Consider the following 25,997-nt stretch of genomic DNA (forward strand, 5'->3'; position numbering starts at 1 on the left):
TCTTGCATTCAAAGAGCTGTTTGTAATTTAGGAATGATCAAAGAAAACCAGAAAAGCAAAAAAGTTATCTCAAAGTTACACCAATAGATATGAGCATGACAAGGTAAAAATAATGAAACTGTAGCATTTAGGGATGATTCTACACTATAAAAGAGTAAGAACTTGGACCTAATAATCATACTGCTGCATACGGAGTTCATTAACTGTGAATGTTTTGGGTAGAGAGGTAATCTTATGAAAACCATGGCACAGGACAAAGTAAATCTTCTGTTCCATACCCGTCCAATACCAGAAATTTAAGGTCCTTTTAGGATGAAATCATATCAAGAGTGGGGCTGCATAGATATATATATATGCACTCAGTATTTATACAGCTAGAAATACAAGCACAGGGTAATTTTTTCAAACTGAAAGAGGGTAGATATATATTAGATGTAAGGAAGAAATGTTTTACTGTGAGGGTAGAGTGAGGCACTGGAACAGGTTGCCCAGACAAGTTGTGCATGCCCCATCCCTGGAAGTGCATAACAGAACTAGATGCTTTATTTGCATAGGTTTTGTTACAAAGACAATATATGACTTAATTAAGAAACAGCAAAGCTGTTCAAGTTGTTGTAATGTCTATCATGCAATTAGTACAATTAATTTGGTGAAGAAATGCTGGCTTTCAGTAACCACAAATTTCCACAAACCCACACAATGTATGTTACATCTTTCACCATCACTCAGAAAATAAAAACTGTAAAATAACACAATGAAACAAAAATGTAAATTATTGTTAAAGTTATCATTATGACCCTGCAGAAAATTTGCACAAATCAACCCATCTCCAAGGATTTAATTTTTAAATTATCATATTCTCCACTGTCTTATACATTAAGTCATTATTTACACAGAGCCAGAAAGTAAAAATGGAGCAGTTTTATAACTGTTACAATTTTAAACCAATTAATCAGTCACAGGTTTGAAAACTCATTCTGCAGAACTGTAATATGAATTTAAGATGAACACAAATGGAATGCCTATCTTCAAAATTATAGTAAAAAAATAATTTCCCAGACTTGAATAACTAAATAAGCATGAATTCAAAAATGTCAGCTGAAAGTTCAAGATAAAATGGTGAATGGAAGAACAGAACTTAGTCAAACATACTTAAACTCCACTATATCCCTGTATAACCAAATTTGACAATAATATGTTCAAGGTTTCAATTTGTAAATTGTTTCTCAAGTCTGTTTAACAATATTGACAGACTTGACATATTAAAAAGTTAATGCTCCTTGACAGTAGGCCAGAACCGGGTCTGTGAGAGTCACTGATCAATCTGATAACTAGATTTTTTTTTCCAATACTGTCGAGAATGACAGATGTTTCTGAAGAAGCCCCTTTACTTTCCCTCATCCTCCTTTCTACGCATACCTTGAAAGTTCCTGAGTTGTTAGGAATTCATTTAGGTCTTGAAATCACTTCTGTTTTGCCATAAGTATGTTACCACACTGAAAGATAACATCCCTGCATTGCACTGAGTGTATTCCACAAGTAATTCCTGCCTGTTCAGCTGCAGTTCAGAGTTCTACATAATGAAGACTGTGATATAATCCAGACTCATAACCCAGCCAGGCCACCTGACAAGACCACTAACCTATCTCAGGAAACAAGTAAGACCTAAGACCTTACCAAACTCTTATTTGATCAAACAATTTAATAACTAGTAATCACAAAAGAAACGTGCCAAAACCTGCAGTTATTCTTACATTACGTAGGCCTTTGTACCATTCATTATTGCTATGAAAAACGGTTTTTCTGTAGTGTAGCCTTTAAAGAAGTTCTGGTAGGCAATGTGGAAGCCAAAAGGATTGAAATTGGAAGAAAAGATAAAATTAGGATTATGGAATACACAGATTTAGTTGTGGTTTAAAGAATACAAACTTGATGAGGGTATAGGACCTTCAGCAATCAGGTTACTAGAGCGGCACAAAATTTGTTCTCAGGAAATCTCACCTATATTACCAAACAAGACTTAGCCTGAACAGGGAAGTCTGTTATTAAAGGTTTAGAGTATATAACTTTAATATTTTGAGACATTTGTTAAGAATACCCAACCTTAACAGACGTTGTAAAGATCTAAAATGTATATGGAGAGGATAGAGAGAGATGCAGTGAATAACAGGGGATTTCATCATTTTTGATTATGTATTTATTCTACAATACTTTTGGAAATTTGTGTAAAATACAGTTTGTGTAACCTGATACCTGCAAGGTAATTTAACTGAGCCTTGAGATCTCTCTGGAGAGTTTACTTTAATGACATCTACTTTGAACAGCACTGAGAAAAACAGTTACATAGTTTTGTATTTTTACTGCACAACCAAGCCTTGAATGAATTACGCACCTTTATAGCTAAAGTTACTATTAAAGATGTCGTTAGAAGCAACCATCAACACACCAGACAATTATTTATATTCAGCAGACAGAGTTTTATATAAAAATCAAAAGAAAATGGTATAAAAAATTTTGTCATGAGACTGAGAGATTGGATTTTATAGAAATACTTTACACTTCCTACTCCTGTAGGATGATTTGAATCTAATTTTACAGCCACTAGAATCCACTTATATTGCAGTCACTAACCTTATATTAATTCAGCATCAGAGAAGGATGTGCTCTCCAGCTTATGTTATAAGTGCACAAATTCTTTATGAATTCTGTTGTGACCTTTTTTCAGACCCAGGAGTAAGTTAATCACAAGAAAGACTATTTGTCGTAATATCCCCTAGAACCGGCCAGGAAGAGCACACTGGTAGTATTTCCCTAAGGTTTACACATCAATCAGTAGAAAATGGTTCATAAAAACATTCACATTTTTCAAGGGAATTTATGGAAATTGTCATTTTAATCATAGAAACTTTGTGGGCACTGAAAGTATTTTGCTTAGCATTTCTAAAGGGAGACTGAGGGAGTCATGCACATGACCTCCACTGAATTCCAAAGGCACTTCTTCCCTCCCCAAGTCTCTTGATACATGCTAGTGGCTGTGTAGAGAAGCAAACCACACACACAAAAATTATTGCTGCTCTAGACATGAACACTCTATATATGTTTGAATTGGAAAAATCATTATTTAGAAGGAAGAGAGCATTCTTAATGGAGGAAAGGAAGAAGCTATTTCTGTCTTCCTCCTCCCAGACTCAACTTACATTTTAAATAGTTGCTTTTGCAGTAGTACCCTCATTTGGGTTGAAGCTACTAGGTATATACAGTGAATACTGAGAAACAGGACAGCACATGTAAAGTGCAATTATTTTTTTTAATAAAATGAGTTTTTACTAAGTTTATAGTTTAATAGATTCAGTTATTAAAATGGAATAGGGAAGCTAAATTTACACCTCAAAGGAAAAATTACTCAAGTATTAATCCAGCTAAATTACTTACTGCTAAGTACTCATTGTGCAGTAAATTGTTTATGGACATGCCTGCATATTATTATGCTTGTCAGCTACTGGCACACCTTATATTATTCTTGATATAGGCTGAGCTTTATTACTTCAGTAAATGAAATATTTACATTTTTTTAAAATATCATCTATGTCCTAGTTTATCTATCAGAAGTTACCTTGTATAATGGATACACTCCATCAGTGGAGGATCTACAGGGCAAATCAACCAACCAATTCAATAATGAAGACATTCACTAGCCAACAAAATTACAAAAGATCATGTCAAAAGCAATTCTAAAACTATTATTTTTCAGATTATCTTTGTTCTGTCTCTACCATAGCTGACAAAATTTCCTCTACCTAATCATCAACTTAGCTAAAGGACAATATGGTAAAATTTCAAAGATGCTAGATTAAAAAGGAGGATGAGTTATTGGGCTGTCAGCAACACCCTCCAAGGGAAACACTGACACACAAAATCACAGTCTGTTGTGCTCTGTTTCACAACAGACTATCCAGAAATTACAGTAATCAGACAGCACAGAATGGAAACCAACAAAACTAGTATCACATCTTTTTTTCCTGTTGCCCTTTGTGCTATACATTTCTGAGTAAATAAAGTTTATTTTGCATTTCTAACAAGGTTCTTGGTCAAAGTTCCCTCTTAAAGGAGGTTTCCCCCTTTCTCCTAATAACTACAGATACGGGTGATCATGTTCTGGATTTACTGATTAAATCCTGTTTTATAGGCTAACCCTTTTGGAATTAAAAGCGAGCAAATTAACTTCACTCACTACAATAGCACAAGACACTACGTGACATCTGCTGGAGAGTGCTGGAAGTGATTAATATTGCTTGCTTTGTTGAGGACACAGTTTCCAGACACTGATAGGTTTTGTTGTCATGTCTTTTCCAACAATTCCATCCCACCTTGCTTTAACAACTGTTCTGCAAAGCTTCTGGTTAAAATCCTGGCATACGGAAAAGACATTATTCCAACAGATTAATTTATTACACGCATACAAGCATGAAAAAGCTGGCATTACTACTTCTCTCCTAAAAGTCACATAGCGAAAGGAGCATGCACGGTTGGACTGTCAAGCAGTACTTCACAGAGGAGGAAAAAAAACCCCATGGCCACGAATTCCCATGAAACAAATAGTAGAGTGTGGCTGGTATATACATGATCTCTCTTTATAAAATAAGGTGAGGCCAGTTTCTACCAGTACCTGACATTTTGAGTAAAAAAGGCTGAGTACCAAGGCTGAGAACAGAAGATCTCTCATTTCATGAATCTACAGTAGTTAACTAGTCTAGAACCTAAATTTTCCCTCTTTTACCCCCTTCCTCTGAAATAAAAAACTACAAAAAAACCCAAAAACCCAACACTCAAACACCTCAGTTCAAAAATATGTATATACATATGATGAAAATTTTTAGAGCATGATCTCCTGCCTTGTTTTTACATATCAAGGCCTCCTAGAAAAGAGCATACAGCCATAGTATCTAGATGCTATCTACTCTATTTTAAAATGACATCATAGAGTCACAAAGATGCCTTTTATTGAGCAAAGTCCAAGATATTCTTGCTCAGGAACCTTCTCTGCAGCTGAGAAGAAAAGCAGAAATCATCTTTTTAGCCTAATGTACCTTCTGCCTTTGCTGGCACTGAAATCACAACTACCTCAAGACCTTCTACTCAGTGTCCCGGGTGACCTATTTCCCCTCAACAGTTCCAGTTTGTTGTTTCCTCTGAATTTTCTTCCCAACCAGCAAACACAGAAAGCATTCCCAACTTCCTCCAACATCCCTGAAACAACAGCTGGGCAAAAGACTACTATAGTTTGTCACAAGAAATGCAAGCACTGGCTGGCCAGGCCATTAGGAACAGATAGCAAGTGAGCTCATACTACAACCTTTCCCTTGGAGAGAAAAATAGGTGTCACATTTTTGAAAAAATTTACCTTGTATGTTAACTTGTTCTTGGTATAATTGGGCACCCATAAAATTTTTTGGGTGACCTTTCTCACTTGGCAATCAATCACAACATGATCCTGTGCCAGAGGTTTCTTCCCTATTCCTTTAAGTCTAAAGATGGTTTCAGTGTCAGCTGTATCATTTCGCAGAATAAGCCTTCCCTATGACAAAGAAAGATGAAAAAAAAAGTTTCAGCACAGTTAAAGTCAAAGCAGGGTTACAAGAAAGTGCTTCTATTGAGAAAATTAAAGAAACAAAACCTTTTTTTTTTCCTAAATTAAGAAATTTAACAATATAAACTTCTAGATTTTATACTTCTTGGCTCCTTCCTGGAAAACAAATATTCAAGAAAATATGTTCTCATGCATCCTCATTCCTCATATAAAATATAACTTTGCTCAATCATTTCCATCTGTCCTTCAACTAAAATGTTCTTCATAATTATTTGTCGTCAAAGGATTCAGGGTTTTTGGCTTTTAATAGATTTATAGAACTGGCTTGCTAAACTACATTATATTTGGTTGGTAATGCATGCAGAAAGATTACTACTGCTTCTTGCTAAAGGTGTCATAGCTTTTGCTCTGCTCTTCATTTTAGCATTCAGAATAGTGATTACTCTGATGGTAAAGGCAGCTTCTAAGTATTGACTTAACTTGTAACAGAAATTATTTTATGAAACAAAGTACACATAATGAATTTGTGCTGTATGCATGCACGAGAAATACTCAGTATCACTACTTTAGTACTTAGGTAATGAAATACAATTTAATATAGGTATTTAAATTCAGACTAACACAACATACATTTTTATGATCAAAGTTCAAAATCTCAACAGAGTAACTGGTCATTTAATTAAAATGGAGGATTTGATATAAGAGCAAATAAAGGAAGAGATAATAAAAAGGGTGGTGGGTAAATCTGTCATGCCTAATCTTAAGGTTTGCCAAGCTAGTTCCTTTGGTTTTTCACTTCAGCTAGTAGGCAATCTTTTCATTTCTGACTTTAAAGCAGATGCTTAGTGTTAGCAACTGCTTCAGCACTTTCATAATTTGGACATTCATTTAAATTTTACTGATAGAAATATCCTTTTCAAATGTTGAAATTTCGCTCTTACCATTGTTACACACTCAGCAAGAGGCTTGAACATGAGAGGATACAGAGCTGTTTCACCTAGACCCACATTTATTAGCGGAGGGCCATAAAAACCCTGTCCTTCCAAAATTGCTTTAAGTTTCCAGTCCTGGCTGGACACGTTACGCTGAAATAAAAAGAAAGGTATAAATTGCATTATGCATTTAAAGTTCTTAACATGCATTTCAGCTTTTACTTGAAGTTATCATCAAAGCAGAGCACTGTACTAATTTTTCCAAAGTTCTGGCTCAAGGCACCTTTAAAGAGAATAAAACGGTGTATTAAAATAATTAATTAAGATAATAATAAACCCCTTATTCCTGGCAGCCAAAGGTACTGGTACCAATACTATCAGTAGCAATACTGTCAACAGGAATACTCATGAGAAGAATATGTACCTGAAATAGCTAACAGTCAAGGTGCAACTTAGAAGAATCATAAACATTCACAAGTATCTTTACAGTGCTGTTCAATGCTTGCCAAAATTCTGTCCCTTTTCCATCTATAGAAAATCTTAGTGTACCCCTTTGAAGTGCTGATGTGGTGTACTAGCATATATTGCCTCATTTGCCTACTGACTATATTACAGGTTCTGTCTTGTTTAGGAATTAAGGACTCCATCTCCAAAGGAGTATTTACAGCTCTATGTTCTTAGAAAGTGGTCTTTCTCTCACAGCTTAAGCTCCTTCCCTATCACTTCTTTCATACTTTTTTTCCACTAAATCATAAAAGTTCTCTAAATTTTGAGCAATAATTTTCTGAGGGAGATGATATTCCTGCCTACGCTCCATCTTTGCTCCCTGGTCTTCTCATGTCTCAAGCATTTTATATACAAAATAGATATGATCAAACTATATGTGATACAATGCGCCTGTTTACCATATTTTTTAAATTGTATGCAATCTAGTTCTTCTGTTTTACTCCTCAACATCTCTCCCTTTTTTCAGAAACAATACATTTATTCCCAAGATTAAACAACTCCTCTTTTTCCACTTTCAGTGTGATAACATTATTAAATAACAGGTTAAAAGTTGCCAGGACAACAGTGAAACATTAGAAATAAGCCCATCAAACTAATAATTGACTTCAAGAGCTGCTAAACACTATTTTTCCCAACAAGATTTACATTGTGTCCAATATGGTCTTTGAGTAATAATGCCCAATTCAGTATTTACATGCATTTGTGCATTTCACAACTGTAAATTTCAATAGTACTGAACCAGAGTCCAGTTTTAAAAATTCTGAAACTTAGTTTAGTTTACAGCAGTAAAGTGAACTTACTATTGGAATATCCTGAATCACTGACTGGTAAGCTGGAGTTAGAAATTCAAGCTCTGCTTCACAATTGTCTGTATTCACTACACATTCAATCTTATAGACACGAACATCAGAGGAGGACTTCAGAAGAATCTGACAGTGGTAGCAACCAGCAAGCCGAGGAATGAATTTTATAGGAAGCTCAACTGCATCACTTCTATCTAAAATCAAAACAAAAAAATTGCAATGTTGTAAAGCTTTTCAGAAACATTGAATTCACAAGCAGAATCTAGAAAGAGTTCCAATAAACTGTAGGAGAGTCTCTCCAGCAGAGACACATGACAGAATTTTAGGACTGTAACCATATAAGCATAGCCAAATTTTTATTTTCCTAAAAAAGGTATATTTAAGCATCTGAACAATATTTTCTATTATTTTTAGTAGTGCACAGAGAGAAGTATTTTAAAAGATCTGTTAAATCTACCAGAAAAGTTTAATATATATGAATTTCTGTAAATATCAAAGAAGTATAATAGTTACTATACTTTTGTCTACAGTAACCATGAGAGATATCAGAGACTTTACAGTATATTTGGCTAATAGTAGCCCCAACAATGACTGGAACACTTAAGTTTAGTAGTTCTCATGAAAGCTACTCATTAGACTTTGCCAATGCCAAATTTTGGATCGAAAATTTGAGTTTCTGAAAATGCCAGTGGTGTCTGAGTTAGAACAGAATCATGAAAAGTCCCATTTGCTCAATCCACAGTATGTAGGAAAAGCTCCCCACAGTAATTTCTACAGCGAGGAAGAAGCAATACAAACGCTGACCATGAATGAACATTGCCAGGTCTAACTATTCTCCTGCAAAGATTTCCTCCTCTATTTCTGCTCAAAGAAAGGACCAGAATCTTTCACATTACTTTAAGCCCTTCATTATTTTAAGTGCCCTTGTAGGACACTTTCCAAAGGAGAAGGGAACTCCACTGACTGGCCATAGAGTTCCCCAGCCCAACACTCTCAAGAGCCTCTAAGAAACATGAAAAAGTAAATGAAGACTGCAGCCGCAAAAACTTCACTGTGGTTTTATTTGTAACAAAGACTGTTTCTTTTCACTGTTCTCCAAGGTCAGAAACCAATTCCAACAGTTGGAAAGATAATGACGAAGGTCAGAGACAACGTAGTGACACGACAGAACCTTACAGATAAAGACTCAAAAAAAAAAAAATTGTTTCTCCATGAGGGGGAACACCTGACAAATTCTTGTGTAATTTCCCTTCTTCTTCCTTAATTTGGCTTATTTTCTGATGATATTTACAATAACTATACTCAAACTATTCTAATATTTTCTATGACAACTACTGAATTTTGAAAGTGCAATCAATCTTCATTTCTGATGCTGCTCATTCTCTTTCACAAATTTGTGCTCCTCATGTATTCAGTTGTCCACAAATGAACAGCAAATTGAAGCTTTCTTGTTGCCCTATGTCATCACTGCTTCTATTTTTTCACAAAAATAGATCAAGAGAGAAATCATACAGCATGACATTATTAATCTTTCAACATTACAAGGCTACCAGAAAGATTATAAATTATACCTCAGGTTTAACCCTTTCTGAAATAAATTAGTTTGTTCTCTTTTAAAGACAAGATTAATGGCATGGTAATGTTTGAATTATTACTTTTTTTTTCCTATTTTGTCACTAAGTTATTATACCCATTGGCTATCTTCCACAAAAGTGACCTGGGTTTGTCAGATATGTAAGGAATGAAACTGTCCTTTCCATTCTTCAGTTCATTAGTACAGTCCCTAATTTTCATGTTTACGAGAATTATTTTGTTTCAACTTCCTAAAATATTTACTTAAAAATCAAAGTATATGTTTTAAATATTTGCATTTCAAGATAAAGTAGATGTTTACAACATATATTTGGAGAAAGATAAACACAGTGTACTGGAAGCTTCAAAATATTCCTGCATGAGTTGCATCTTGTACTAAGTGGAAATTGTAATTATTAGTAATTTGGGTTATCTTTCACTGAGCTGGACCGATCTTTGAAACGTACACTTTCAAACCAAAATGACTCCTATAGAAAAATTTAAAAAGAAAAATAAAAAGAGTCTTCCTACCCATTCAATTCCAAATTTCTAATTTTTAGTTTGGCATTACTTTTGTTAAAATATTTGTTTCTTATGCATTAAAAAAATGCATTGAAGAATAGATCAGATGAATAATTGAAATATTATGATCAATTACAATCAATGAAAAGTAACGCAAGTAAACTGGTCATGTTTATTTAACATAATAGGTATTTTATACAATAATACATGGTTTCTGAAGTGAGACAGGATCTCCAAATCAAGATGATTACAGAAATCACTCCACTGTGAATTATACATGAAGGTTGGTTTGTTTTCTGCAGAATGTTTTTTCATGTAAATTTTAAATACCATTAATTAAACTGGGCTTAAAAATTTCTCAGTTGAGCATGTTTTATTCCTTCTCAGTCTCATAAGATATTCAGCCAAGATTAGTCTAGGAATCAACTCAAACATTTAATGAAAATAATCCATGGGGTCACAACTGACCTAACAATTTCTGAGACAAATTGAGTAACAGTAAGCAATGAGTAGAATTTGTTATTTCTACGTCACAGGAAGCAGAGGCTGCATCCATGGCAATGAATGAGACTGCAAGCATTTCTCTGGCAGTGAAAATTCAGCGAGAGCAATACAGTTTTTTGGTAGTTTCCTTCCCTAGTCAGTATATTCATTGTTTGATGGGGAGATATGTCATGCGAAATAGGCAAGCTTATTTTACAGAACTGTGTTAGACAAATGCATATGGGAAGCATTTACTTGATCTTGATCTGAGTATCTGAATTTGGTTTAGTTGTGAGACAGTTGTCAAAACAAGGTTATTTGCAAAAGCCAAACTTTTGGTCTGTAGTAACAACACACCTTCTTGGAAAGCTAAATTACAGCACATAGGTGTTTATCATGTTCTCTGGCAAGTGCCTGGCCTCTTGCGCTGTTTACTTGCTGCAAAAGACAATTTTATCACCATCTGGAATTAACAAAATCCACGTCTTCTAGTTCTTGAAAATTTTACAACTCACCATTTTAGATCTGCCTGAACTGAATTCAAAGTTAGTCCTCTAAATGCATTGGCCAACAAACAGTACCTTTCAAAAAGAAACAATGAACAGAAATGCTATTCTGTCATATCACAATCTGTTGGCATACTTTCTGAAGGTAGGAAACTATGGATGTCAGCAGTTTGTCAACTTCTTGCACATTATATTAGCTTTTACTCAGCAACGATGCTTCTATCCATGTAGAAACTCAAAGCCAAACTTCATAGTGAACTTATCTTGGGCACTGATACAGATTGAATTTGCAGGCAAGGACTCCTAGAAGGTTAAATTAAAAACCATACTGAAAAACCCAGACTCTTCTGAATTCTGCTTATATATTGGGTCTTCAAATGAGCTCATTTGAATTAGAATATCACTCTACACCATAGTGTTGACAAAGCAACCACTCTTTTATATCTCTTAATGAATGCTGATATATTTTGAAATTTATGCTATCATTGTGTCTGTTTATTTGTGTTCTTTAGCTTTATCTGAACACAACAGATTTGTAGAAGTGTTTCTATAAAAACTGTTTATTGTTTCTCTTTTCCACATGTTCATGTGTCAAGGGTTTCATATACTACAGTGAAGTGGAACAGACTTCCTTGGGGGGTGGTTGGTTAACAAATGTTGTCCCTTAGTATTTTTGAAGAAAACTTATAAAAGCTTTAGAAACAAGCAGGTTACATAGTCACTATGCCAACAGGCAATTAGAATGCTGTCAAGTAAAAAATTTGCTTAATACAAAGTAAGAAACATAGTAAAGCTATTTCTTAAGTCAGCTGATGCATAGTCCCACTAAAACAGATTACATTAATTATGAAGTATTATATTGAGAACAATCAAGTACAGTAGTAATTCAAAGTCTCTTTATCTAAAATCACAACAAAGACAGAGCTAAAATCTCTCAAAAACATATGCCCAAAATTTACAAATATAAACAATTTAAGAAGTGATTCCTCTTGACAGGAAGACAGAAATGGATAAGAAACAGAAGCGAAAAGAAGGAAGATTAAGCAAAATTTCCTACAGTGAAGAGAGATCAGAACTAATAAAAAGAATGGAAGTATAGGAAGTAAGGAAGGAAGTACTGCATAGAATCAAAGATCAAGTTTTTATACCAGTTATTACAAAATAGTAAGTTAATTCAAAATCAGTAATGAAGGCTTAATGTCAAAAAGATATAACAAGAGCTGGTTAGAAATCTCTGTCATACCTGATAATACACATTCCTTTCATTTTGCAACCTAGAATTCTCTAAGGAAAGAAGTTTTCTTTGAAAAAAAGAGAAAAAAAAGTAATGAAGTAGTTGTTTTTTAAAAAGTCATGAAGAAGCCACAACAATCTGAATAAATTAACTCTAGGAACAGTTATGAAGAAAGTAGAAAATTTCTAACAATTCTTGATACTTCTGTAGAGAAAGCTTTTTCATCCATTCAGCTGGGAGGAAAGGAAAAAAAAAAAAAGACAGCTTTTTTGCGATATTCTTTGCAAGCATAACAGCAGAGAGCCAGAACTGTCAAATCCTATAGTAAGAGGCAATAGAACTCTGATACTAGCTTTTGATACCAAAACTAAATTAGATAGCATGGTGGAACAAACCGCCCTTCATTTTAGGAACATATTTTCATTGAAAATGCACTGTGGATTTTTATTTCTTTCCTGGATTTTTTTTTAATGCTGAAATACTAAAATCTAGTCATCAAAAAAAATGGTTTTAGTTTTACTTTCCTGCCTAGGTTTTTAAGTCTATATTTATAAACTAGGAAAGAAACTAAACCATATGGCATGACTAAAAGCATTCTAAGTCCATGCTTGCATTAGAAAAGTTCAACCTACATGCTTATAAAATACAGTAAGTTTAAAGTGGAAAGTACTGTATAATTACAGTAAGTGCATAATGATTGCTATCAATAATTTGCTTCTATATACTCTCTTTCCTTTAAAATACTTCTACACCAAGGGTATTGCTATCAGGTTTCTGCTAATAGTATGATTGGTAAAGTCAAGCCCTTTCAAGGCAGAAGACTGCAAACAAAAATTCAGTATGAAATAAGAAAACCAAATAAAAAGGAAACCTTCTTATAAAGTACTGGCATGTTGCAGTACCCAGGAACATGCAAATATGTGAGGCACTATACCTCAGGAATTTCTGTACATTTGTTTTTCCATTACTCAAAGCCATCATCAGCATCATGTTGCTATATCTAAAGGCACAGCCTATTCCAGAAAATTCCCGTATTTCCTAACACTGGGATAAATGCTTATTGTTCTCACATCTGGATATTCACTACAGTGTTTTAGTTGTAGATATTGGTAGCAATAGATCTTGTATTATTTAGGCAACTGTTCAAATTAATGTGTAGAATGCTTCCCTATCTACAACAGAGAAGATCATAAGTAGGCCTGAACTTTATTTTCCAAATTTTGTGTGTAATAAAATTACAGTCCTTAAATTTTGTTAGTCTGTTAAAACATAATTTATGAGTATTCAGAAATCTGATAACCATCTTCTATCTTGCAGAGTAATTTTTTTTCCCCTAATCACTCAACTAATTTTCACTTCAGCTTTGATTTTTCAGTTTTTATTTCAACTCGATGTGTAAAAATGTATAGTTGTATTTATTTTTGTGCATTTTTAGTTTTGAAGCATTTTATTCTTTTTTTCTTTGCTTAATTTCACTGCTTCAAATGTTTCTTTCAGCTTTAATACCAAAAGACATAATACTGGACAATTAGCTTAACATTACAATTTCACCAACTAATTCTTACATTAAGCCCTAGCCTGACAGTTGGAACAAAAATTTGTATCTTAGGAAAGCTTCCACTTTCTTTTTTTATAAGACTAGGTGGTAGAAAGATTGTTGTTTCTCTTGAGTTTGTGTCAGTATTTAATAAACCACATACATAATTTTTTAGGTAGAATAAATTGTTTCATTACAAATCTGTGTTACATAGAAAGCACTATACTTTATGCATAGCGTCCTTTACAGACAGACATAATCTCCCATTATAAGTACTTATAGATGACCTGAACCTCTTTCACTTAGAGATCACTGAAAAATCAAGTTACTCAAGCCTTCAAGTCCTGAAATGATTACTATAGCACTTCCCGGAACCCTCACACATTTGTAATCTCCCTTCTGAAGCATGAAAACAAAAACTAGATGTGATGTTCCAGTAATACTCTCCCTTTCACAAAACGTTAATAGCACTATTCAATAGTTACACTGCATTTTTCCAGTTATGCATTCAAGGATCCTTGTTTTTCAAAGTCTTCAAAAAAATCCTTAATGAAAAAGTGAGAGGGAGTTGAAGCCAGAAAAACATGGAATGGGGAATAAAGCTGAGAGCTTTAGTTCACAGTATAAGGTAAGTACTCTGCTACTTTGCAGATTTCCCAAACATTTTCAGAGACATCACTTTGAAAAACAAAGCCCTTCCTCTCCTTTCAACTTATATTATTTGATCTTTGATACCTTACATTATTTAGTATAGAAACAATGTTGTTGAAATAAACCCAACTGTTAAGCAAGCTGATCTGCTTAGTTCAAACTTAATTAAAGCTGATCTTTCATTAACAAGCTGTTTTTCCAAACAGTAGCTTATTTTTAGATTTTCTTTTAAATCAATCATGGATAGAGAATAGGAAAAAGAAAAAATTAGCTTTGAGTCTCTCTAGAAACAACAGAGGATGAAGAGTTTGAATGATCACCATCATTGCAAACACAACATTTTTAGCTTGTCATTAAGCCCTCTAATTATGAGGGTTGTATCTTCTGAATAAAAAAGTCAAACCTGACATCATTCAAAGGACAACTTCATGTAAACACTTAAAAATCTGTAAAGTTTTCTAATATCCAGTAAAGTTTTCTAATATCCAGTATTTTTCTAATATCCAGTTTTCTAATATTCCAGATAAGAAAAAATAGGCTCTTTGCAAACTAATATGTAAATTTAGATTCTTCTGTCTCTTCTGCCACATTCCTGATTTTCATAATATGACTGAAAAAAACTCATATCATTATTTTTATTGTTACTGTAGTTTCCCATTATTCCTCCACTGCTGAAAAGACAAATAGGATGGAATTTAGTTTGGTTTTCACAGTTTTATCTAAAGATGCATGGCCATTTTCTTCTTTCCCCACCATAACAGGTGGTGTTCTGCTAGACAGAAGCAGCAAATATACAGCAGATATACTGCCAATAAACTCTAATAAACAAAGATAATATAATAGCTCTGACTTGTCAAACATGCTCCTTACTTGCAGGAAGAGCATTTTCTTTTTTACAGATACAGTTTTATAAATTAAGACTGTGTGAAGGCAGATGGATGCTTACAGTTACAACTTTAAGCCATAAAACCTCTCTCTCTATTCAAACTTTCTTGTGTTCTCACCTTTAGAAGGAAGATGGGGCATACCACTGGGATAGCACAACATTCCTTCCAGTCACAGTATGGGACAAGTCCAAATATTCACATAATAATAAATACAATTAACTTAATAAAAAATATGATGAAAAGAATCCAGTGTCTTCCTCCCAGATCCAGTGATGATGACAAATGGGCACTGCCAACACTGGAACTATTACTGGCTTTAGAGAAGCAGTATCTTCTAAACCTCACAAATGCAATGGTCTCAAGTCTGCACCAAAGACAAAGACAAGCCTTGACACTGACAGTCATGCAAGCAGACGTCAGAGTTCACTGATGAAAACCTAAATCACATTTCAGCATCCTGAGCCATGAAGACTTCAAATAAACTTAAAGCCTTTGCTGTCCATTCACATTCTTCTTCTAGGCAGACTCGAGGCTTCAGTGAATTTTCTGAATCTCAATTCTGATCAGAGAATGAAAGATACTCTGATACATTCCTGAGGATTAACATCCTCCTTCGCCACAGCAGTAAGCCTATTCACTTACCAGCATAAGAGAGGCCTTCCAAAAGTTTTTCAGAATACAAAAAATCCTATAGCAAATACAGCTCCACTGAATACATTATTGCAGGTATTAAACAGAAAATAAACGCATTCATTCTACTATTTAATTCCCTCTCACTTTTGCAAGAGCAAAATATCTTTCTACTAATACACATACAGTAGAAATAGCTATTCAACAGATATAGCTGGAACGAAAACTATTAAGATAAAGACTTATCATTTTTCAGAGCCACATTTTGAAACAGAATCACAGTTTAAATAAAGCCTATATATGAACGAAGAGTAAAAAGTAATGCCACCACTTACACTTTTTAATCTCATTTGTGCCTCACTATCCTGAATAAGAGTACCAAGTGTAATTAAATTTTTATTACTATACTGTCAGTTAAATCATAGAACTGAACACCGAAAGTCTTAACAAGATAAGGAGCCAGAATAAAACCTCAAAATGTGATCAGCAAAATGAAAAGATTAAAAAAAATTTGTTGTTGGACAGTAACTTTTAATGCAGCATTGAGGAGTAAATAAGAAACTTTCTTTAAAAGATTAAGACTTTACCCAGAAAACTAAAATGTAAGATGCAGGAAAATCTATACAGCATGGGGACCATGGAATTCTAGGCTGAAACAAGAGAATAACTGGTAATGCTTTATAGAAGAATAGATTTAAAGCCCCAGGAAAGTGTTTTGGAGAAATAAAAAATAAATAAACAAAAGAAATAAAAAGAAGACTGTGCTGATTAAACCCAATGATGAGCAAGTATAAGACAACATTTAAAAGTCACAGAAAGAAGGAGATGAAGTTGACCACAGGTCATGAAAAAATATTAATACAAATTATTAAACATAGCATATAGTAATAAAGAAAATACATATAGTGTTTAGAAAATATTACCAACATGAAAAAGTCCACCTAGAGATGATACAGTGTAGGTAAACAGTTTTACTTAGCTATCTGGCATGACAATATTAAAACATAAAAGGAAAACATGCAAAGTATTTTTCATCTCTAACAATAAGAATGATGCATGCCAAATTATGATTTAAAATTTAATTCTTGATTGTTACTTGTTCCATGCTTTATTGGAAAGTATGGCAAAAAAAGAGCAGCACACATTTCTAATTAAAATGAGTGTGCATAAGAAAAACACTGAGATCAGATCAACACTATAGACTTAGTTATTCATGGGTAACATTTTCATAAACTAACACAGAATCAGGCTTGGGGGTGTCATGTTGCTGCTGAAGATGTAGCTTTTGGGGCAGAATACAAAACTGAGACCTTCTCTGCTAAGGAATGGGAAGGATAACTGTCTTTAGATACCATTCTAATGTCTGGTATTTCTTTTTCTTTTCTGAAATGACAGTAATTATCAGACTAAAATTCAATAGTCATGCCAATCTGCATATTTACCTGGCTCCTCTAAATGTAATTATTTTATGTTATAATAAAGTGATCAAATAGAATGTATTTATATTCTAAAGTCTATATACTGTTCATTATTACTGGTAGAAATGGAATTTACATCCTGTTATGTTAGACATAATAAATAATAATAATAATAAATAATAATACGAACTCTACCTAGAAGCATAGAATATGAAAAAAATACCTTTCCCATTCCAACATCAACAGGTACAATACATGCAAACATTTGATCACAACACTACTAAATATTTTTATTTCGACATTTATCCTAGTCCATACTCTTATAAATAAAAAAACAAAAAGGGATTATGAGGAAAAAAATTGGTCAAGAGTACCTTAAACCACTTGGTTACAAAAAATCCTGTTCTATAACAAAGTGTTTCCATGTAGTATGACAGGCACTTCATTAAACCTGGTGATTATGTTGCTGAAAAGCTTATCACAACCCTTTCTTTATTTTCTCTGATTTCATCAGAAGTCAAAGCTTTCTTTGGAAAGAAAAGGAAACAGAACAGAAAAGACAGGTTTGATAAGAACAAATTATAGGAGCAGGTATACCTTATCATAGCTGCATAATAATGAGTAAAACTTTTACCCTGTGTTATAGGACTGAATCAAAAGAAGCATGGCAAGTAGGTCAAGGGAGGTGATTCCCCCCATCTACTTGTCACTTGAGTGACCACATCTGGAGTACTCTGTTCAGCTCTGGAAAGGCATGGACCTGCTCAAATGGTTGCAGAGGAGGACCACAGAGATGAAGTTGTGGATGCACCCTGGAAGCGTTCAAGGCCAGATTGGATGGAGCTTTGAGCAACCAGGTCTATTGGAAGGTGTTTGCGTCCATAGCAGGGGGGTTGGAACCAGATGATCTTTAAGGTCTCTTCCAACCCAACCCATTCTGCGATCTAAATATTATACTATAGTCTAACATCAACAGTCTTACAGCCCTTTAGTTTTGTATTGGCTGTCATTCCTTGTGTTTGTAGCTTCACTCATCCCACAGCAATTTTTCCATTAACTTCAATGTCACATCTTCATGTTCCAATAAGACACAACCCTGAGAATGATCCACCTTGAACTCTGGTAACACGCAAAACCAGGGCTCTGCCACAGCTTCCATCCTCCAGAAATACAAGTAACAGATATGAAGCTTTAACAACTTTAGACATCCTTGAGTAAGACTTACAAAGAGCAACTCTACCAGCAGTACACAATGGGTACCAGAAGAAGAAATGATGTGTGCTGGTAGTGGATGACTCTGTTAAAAGGCACTGAAGCACCCATCTGCCAGCCTGACAGGGAACCACAAGAAGTGTGCTGCCTTCCCGGAGCTAAGGTTCAGTATGTCGCTGAGTGAGTGCCTCAACTTGTTAAGAGCTTGTTACTCTTCCACGTGGGTACAAGCAACACTGCTACCCATAACCTGGGTAGAAACATAAAGACTACAAAGTTCTGGGGCAACAAGTGAAAAATTTTGAGGCCCAAGTTATCATTTCCTCTATTTTACCAGTCAGAGGCATGGGGGCAGCCAGAAATAGGCAATAAAACATATCAACTTCTGGTTATGCATATGGTATAATCGTGAAGGTCTTGGTTTTTATGACAATGGGATATTCTTTTCTGACCATAAGCTGATAAACTTTAAACCAAAGAACTTGGTGTTTGGGGGTTAAAATGGTAATACTCAAGCCATTACATCCAGCTGGAGAATAAGCTTGGCTAACTGGCAAGAACAAAGGTTCCTCAGCGACCTGCCATGACGATAATCAGAATGACTTCCACCCTCCTAGGGTGATAGCTACCTGCTTAACTCCCCCTCTGAAATGACCGTATACCAATGTATGCAGCATGGAGAATAAACAGGAGGAAGTAGAGATCTGTGTGCAGTCAAAGGGTTATGATCTGATTGCAGTTACAAAAACATGGTGGGATAGCTCATATGACTGGAATGCTGTCATGGATGGCTATGCCCTTTTTAGGAAAGACAGGCCAATCAGGCGTGGTGGTGGAGTTGGCCTTTATGCAAGAAAGGAATGAGACCAGAAGGCTGTGCTGCCCTTCAGTGAGACCAGGACAGGCTGGAGAGTTGGGTGGGGAGAAACTTAATGAAATTCAACAAGTACAAGTGTAGGGCACTGCATCTGTGGAAGGACAACTCCTTGTTTTAGTACAGGATGGAGACTGACCTGCTGGAGAGCAGCTCAGGGGAAAAGGACCTGGAAGTCCTGGTGGCCAGCAGCTGACCATAAGCTAGCAATGTCCCCTCACAGCCAAGTAGGCCAATGGCATCCTGGGGTGCATTGAGTGTAGCCAGTAGGTCAAGGGAAGTTATCCTCCAACTCTACTCTGCCCTGGTGAGGCCACATATTGAATACAGTGTCTAGTTCTGGGCTCTTCAGTTCAAGAAGGACAAGGAACTACTGGAGAGAGTCCAGTGTAGAGCCACTAAGATGATGAGGGGACTGGAGCATCTCCCGTGTGAGGAAAGGCTGAGAAAGCTATGTCTGTTTAGTCTGGAGAAGAGGCAACTGAGGTGGGAATCTCATTAATGTTTATAAATACGTGAAGGGTGGGGTTCAGGAGGATGGGACCACACTTTTCTCAGTTATGCCCAGTGACAGGACAAGGGGTAATGATCACAAACAAGTACACAAGAGGTTCAACCTAAACATAATGAAAAATTTCTCTACTGTGAGGGTGACAGAGCACTGGTCCAGGCTGCCCAGAGAGGTTGTGGAGTCTCCTTCTCTGGAGACATTCAAAACCCATCTAGATGTGTTCCTGTGTGATCTCCAGGCGATTCTGCTCTGGTAGGCTGGGTTGGACTAGATGATCTTCAGAGGTCCCTTCTGACCTCTACCATTCTGTCATCTTCCTTTTATCATCAACCACAAAAGAAATTACTCCATGATCAATAAGAGTTTAGAGCAAGGGGTGGGAGAAGGACAAGAAAACAAAAGGATTTAACCTATTAGCTAAAACTTTAAGCCAAGTGTAACTTGTACTGGTTTTGCTTTGGAAACACACAGAGACAGATGAGGCGAGACAGATGAAGCAAGACATCAAAGATATTTCTATGGATGCTATATCAAAAGAAACCAGAAACTTGTTAGTTTGGTAAAGCATGCAGCTGGTTTTGGATGCTACTTCTCTGTTGCTTAATATCTGGAGCCATTGTTTTAATTCCACTTGACATCTTCATTACTTAATAACACCCTTTAAGAAAAGGGCAACTTATTTCAAAGTTAAAGGTGCCTAACATGAGTTTCTAAATGCTGAATCCACTCTCCTTTGGTTTATAAAGCATTAAAGTTTACTGTCAATTGTCTTTCTCCTCAGCTATATATAGAGGTTGAATTATTTTCCAGGCTACTTCTGATGATCCAGAGAGACTAAAACTATTGAGGATCCTATTTGAGACAATGGTGAACAATCACTGTGGTAGGTGATGTGATCTTTTAACATACCACATTTTTACACAGCAATGAATTACAGGATACATTTTGCATATCATCAAGCAGAACTTTAAGAGTATTGGTGTACTCAGGGTGTAGTTCAATACAAACAGATGAGACCAAAGGATCCCTTAAAATCTCAGTATGAAACAGAGCCAGCCTGAGGTTTAGACTGTGTGCTTAGGCATTCTGCTAATGGCAGAATTACTAGACGATGCCCTTCCATATGTAGTAAGAACAGACTCCTTAGGTCACATAATACTGACACACTATAGGGGCAGCACTTGAACTGCTTGGCAGTCACACAGAATTCAAAGTGATTGTAGGATTGTTCTTGTCCCAAGCTTTATTTTCTAGCACTGGCTCATTTTTGTGGTTTCTCATTTTCAAATTCTTTCTGGATATCGATAAACCTCTTACAGACACAAGATCCTTCACTACTGTAGTAGCTTTTCTGCCAATCTGTGTACTGAGATAAAGACATCTCCCCGCTTCTTATGACACTTCTAATTTATCTGTAGATCTCATTGGCTGTTTCAATACTAAGAGCGAGCTCACAATGAGATAATAATTTTATGTGACTGTCAATCCTGTTCACAAACAACTGGTTTCCAAAATCAGCCTCTTACCTGCAGGCTCTGTTCTAAGTATGCTATTACATGTTTGGTTGCTCTAAAGGACATAGTGTATAACTATATAGCAATTCCAACTAAGTATTCTTTAAAAAAATCTGGATAATTGCTTACTCAATCATGACTTTATATAATCTTCTAAATTACTGATGAAAAGTACCTAGTGTTGTCCAGCAAGTACTAGTTTCTGAGAGCTCACTTTCTGATGACTCTCCAGCAACAAATTAAGAAAAATTGCTAGTTTTAAAATCTGGCCAATGTATTATTTTAGTTCCATACAGCTATATTGTTTGGGTTTTGATCAAGATGACATATTGAAAGTAAGGTAAACATACTGTATTCTTTTTATCTATTACACACATAATACTGCCAAAAATGTAATAAGGCTATTTAACAAGATCTATTTTACTAGAAAATATTTTGAGTGGCATTGATTTTTACCTTCTAATTCCCTGTTGGCAGAGTTCTTAAAATATTTGCTGGACACTTTTCCTGCTACTGCAGTCTAAGAAATTCTGACCCAAGGATTGATTTTAGTTAGCTTCCTCCCACCTTCATTTTTCTTCATAAATCTAAGCACTCTGTCATTTCTTCAGAAAAGCAGCTACTCCCATCCTAAAGAAAGCTACCACCATGGCTAACATACTGCTTCTTCAGATTGTTATCTGAAGTTAACAAAATTTTCAGATAAAAGCAAAGTTTTGCCTCCATCCACAAGAACACCACCTGGTGAATTCTGTCACAATATTAGATTTTCAAAGTCCCTGTAAACATTCCTGTGTTTCCTCATTAGCACAATAAATACACTGGATCAGCCAGCACTGTAGTTGTACTGAACATATCTTTGTCTGCTTTCATACTATCAGCTGGTTATCTCAGCTTCCCTTTTTAGCTGTTCTTTAGCTCACCACCTCTCTGAATTCACAACCAAACCCCAATTAGTTCTCTGCATCATCTTGACATTTTTACTCCCTCATGTAACTATTTAAGTGTCCTAGAAAGAAAAAATAAATATCAAAAAGATTGTGTTCAGTGCAGTATGATTTAGTTTCTGACTTGTCATTGCTTACTTCCCTGTTTGAGATACTTCTATAATTTTATTTTAATGGATAAAAAAGCAGCATAAACTAACAGGAAGATAACCACTTCCTTACTGTAATGTACTTTCTTCACTACATTTTAGCAAATAATATTCTAAAATTTTCACTCAAGTTTCAACTTTAAAAATAATCTGAGAAGTTGCTAAGCAACAGTGTCCTGCCATCTGATCAGCTAACAACCTTTGTTCTGAGATCATGATGGAGGTCTGATGATGTCCTTATCAGACTTGTGTGTGCAGATTTTGCTCTCTCTCCCAGATGGTATTCCCCTACACCACTCAACAAAAGTCATTATGACTTTTTGTACTTCACCTCTACATCAATTATTACAAACACAGGCAATTATTTTTTAACTTGACAATAAAAAGGATTTTAACTAGGATCTAAATATCCTGTCATTCAATAAATGTTTTGGCTTCCAACCTGTGTTACCTCTATTCTATAAATTCAGGATCTGCCAGATAAACAATCAAATTTATCCCAGAGCAGTTCCCTGTGGCATTGTGCCTTTGAGAAAACCAAGGGTAACTGGAAAGCACTGCTCTGAGCTAATGAGATAGATCTTGGGTAGTTATGATAGAGACAAGGCTGAGATTTGATCAATAGCCGATCAGAGAGAGACAATTTTATGCACTTATTGAGGAAAACGTTAAAAATACAGATTCTCTCAGAGGGGAAAAAAAAAAAGCAACCAACAAATTCATCACATTTAAGACCATTATTACCTGTTTTGTCAGGTGAAAGGTCTTTTGCTGATGGATTAACTCTGCTTGATGCCAACACTGGAATAGAGAACTTCTCAGGAACCTCAAAGAACTCTTGCATGCTTACTTCTACACTGTAATCCACATATTTCAGCCCTGGGGGGAATTCACGAGGTTTCAGGAGTGCATGTCTCTGCAAGTCAAGGAATAATGCATACATATGAACAACCATCTCATAATAATTTCAGGTTAAGAAATGTAAAATTATACAGGCCTAAGAGTGTAATTCTAAAACCGAATTGGTAATTAGGCAAGTTATATAGAAATTGTTGAGAGATTCTTCTAACTAAAATCTTTCTTGTATAATGTTTTTAGATATCATGCATCTGAAACATTCATTTAGGAAAAATGCATGTTGAGATTTGTGGTAGGACCACCTCCTACCCAGAAACCACTCTGCAAGCTTTTATATGTATTCAGGGAAGGCAAAAAAAGGGGAGGGAAAAAAAACCATGAAAAAACGTATACTGTATCAGATACAGATACAGAATTTTCTTCTTTTTCTTCATCCCTTGTGAGGGATGACTATAGATTTAGCTGAGTTAACTTAGATATTTGAATGTTGACAATATATTTTTTAGAAATAAAAGCATTTAGAATTAATTATAGGGACAAATAAGCTTCTCCTCTCAGTATAAAGCATTGTTAATCAACAGCATGAAACATATTAGTAAAGGCTTAGCACAGCACATAAAGGCAAGCTCAAAATATGCATCTAAACCTCTTAATGAACTAAATTTGACTCCTGTAAGATAGCATTACAGAAATAATGCAATGATTTAATAGACTACTTGCTCAAAATTGAAATTTTCAATCCAATAACACAGTATAATTGAAATACTCAAGATTAATTGTAAATTGAATAAATTTAAGATACGAAAATAGTCACATCTTTCCTATAGACAAGTCTTTGAATTCATTACTATTGTGAATTATCTTGAGCAGACCTAGGGAGAAGATAAATACAGAAATACTCAGTTTGGGCTAGAAAAACTGGTTTATTCTCAAAGCCTATTTGTTTTAAATAATGATAGCAGGTATCACAGCACATATTGCAAAGGGACAAGGAATGGAGAGATCCATTTCGGAACTCAAAAAGAGAATTTAAAAGGAAAGTTGATTGTCCTTAAGGATTATTATTAAGGGTAGTATGGTCAAATTACTGTTCAAATCAACTGGGTTGGAGTTCTGTTTTGAGTTGATGTTTTGTGGTTTGTTTTTTTTCTGTTTTCATACTAAACCTTGTCTGTTTTAGAAAGCAAAGCTACACTCTGCCATTCCTTTCTTTTTTGACCATTAATCTATACATCCAAAGTGCCAATATGGTGTTAAACAAGGATTACCTATGGAATCCAGGAGCCTGTTAAGCTTTACTTGCTATATTAACAAGTTCCATTTCTCTCTGACAGGACTGAAATGACAGAAGAATTTGCAGTGAGAAAAAGATATTTTGTTCTCACTTGCTATGGGAAGTTCCAAACCAAAATACTTACATATATTTACCAGTTTAATTTTGACTTCGACTTTCTGCATATTCAAATATAAATTTATAGTTACACCTGATTTTGGTAATTAGATTATTTTCCAACACTGAAATAGAAATCCAACTGAAATCCAACATGACTAAAACGTTTTGGGAATTCTTAATTGACAAAATGATTGTAAGATAACCTTTGGTGGAGCACTGAAATTAAATTATAATTATTTTGAAGAGATATGATTTTAAGAAGTATTTTATTTTAAGATCCTTGTTCATGCTATCTTGTTTTTAAAGCTATGTTAGGAAAAAAGACAGCTGGTTAGTATTACACAGTCTATGAATATTTCAAATATCTCCTGGTACCTTCTCAAAGAGTAACGGATGAAAATACTTTTAAAGATACATCTAGATCTTTCTGAACGGGGAAAAGAAAATCCTGCAAACACACACAAGACTAAATGAACCCCATTGCCTCCAACGTTACCCCCAAGGGGTAACATTTCCAAGAAAAGAGAAAATGTCCAACACAATTCAGATAAATGTTGCAGCTACTCTCCTTCTTTTACTATTTTTCAGGGCAGTGAGAGTTAAACAGAATTTAATATATTTTAACTCTCATTATCAATTGTAGATGTAAGACTGCTGTGCTACAATAAGACAGATTCCAACATGTACTTCATCAATGTAATGCTTCATGATATTCCAAGTGCGGAAGTGTTATTACCAGTTAAGAACTGTATTTGCATTCAGTTTGGAGGATTAATTTCTTTCTTATAATAATTTTTCGAAAAAGCATTGGAGGGTATATAAAGCAACAGAATTAAACTTGATATTTTTCAAAAACTGATTGCTTTTCTAAGGTATTTTCTTAGACTTACCATCTGCATTTCTATGTATAAAGGATGGCAGATTCTATTACAGAGGGCTGAGGGACCCAGCTCTTTCCTTGCATATTACTGTTTTCCAAATCCTAATTTAGTCCCATTTCGTCATTCCAGGAATTAACTGCTGAAACCATTCCTCATGAATAAAATAATTTTATGATCTCAATCTCTCAGAATTCCTATGATCAATCATGTTTGCCATCTCCCTTATTCCCTTATCAAAAGATAAGTGATGTAATAAAAAAGACATTGAACTCACTTATTACTTCAACAAATAGAAGTCTGACCATAGATCCTTTTGTGAAAAGTTCATTCCCATTCAAACATATCTAATGTAACTTTTTAATTACAGTATCTCCTCTCCTCAAGGACAG

The 25,997-nt window shown here is 34.9% G+C and overlaps 1 protein-coding gene across 1 annotated transcript in view; it reads right to left on the reverse strand.

The window, feature by feature from the left end:
* Window positions 1-23,320, reverse strand: part of LOC104547235 — a gene marked incomplete at its 3' end in the record, with an annotated part of 34,766 nt that extends 11,446 nt beyond the window's left edge. The window contains exons 1-4 of the mRNA XM_010192844.1: window positions 23,221-23,320; window positions 7,827-8,023; window positions 6,529-6,672; window positions 5,402-5,575 (exon numbers count right to left, since the gene is read on the reverse strand). Coding sequence (XP_010191146.1) covers window positions 5,402-5,575; window positions 6,529-6,672; window positions 7,827-8,023; window positions 23,221-23,320 — 615 coding nt within the window. The remainder of the gene's footprint in view (window positions 1-5,401; window positions 5,576-6,528; window positions 6,673-7,826; window positions 8,024-23,220) is intronic.
* Window positions 23,321-25,997: the final 2,677 nt, after the last annotated feature.

The sequence above is a fragment of the Mesitornis unicolor genome, unplaced genomic scaffold, assembly GCF_000695765.1.
Source record: "Mesitornis unicolor isolate BGI_N332 unplaced genomic scaffold, ASM69576v1 scaffold12669, whole genome shotgun sequence".
Lineage (NCBI taxonomy): Eukaryota > Metazoa > Chordata > Aves > Mesitornithiformes > Mesitornithidae > Mesitornis > Mesitornis unicolor.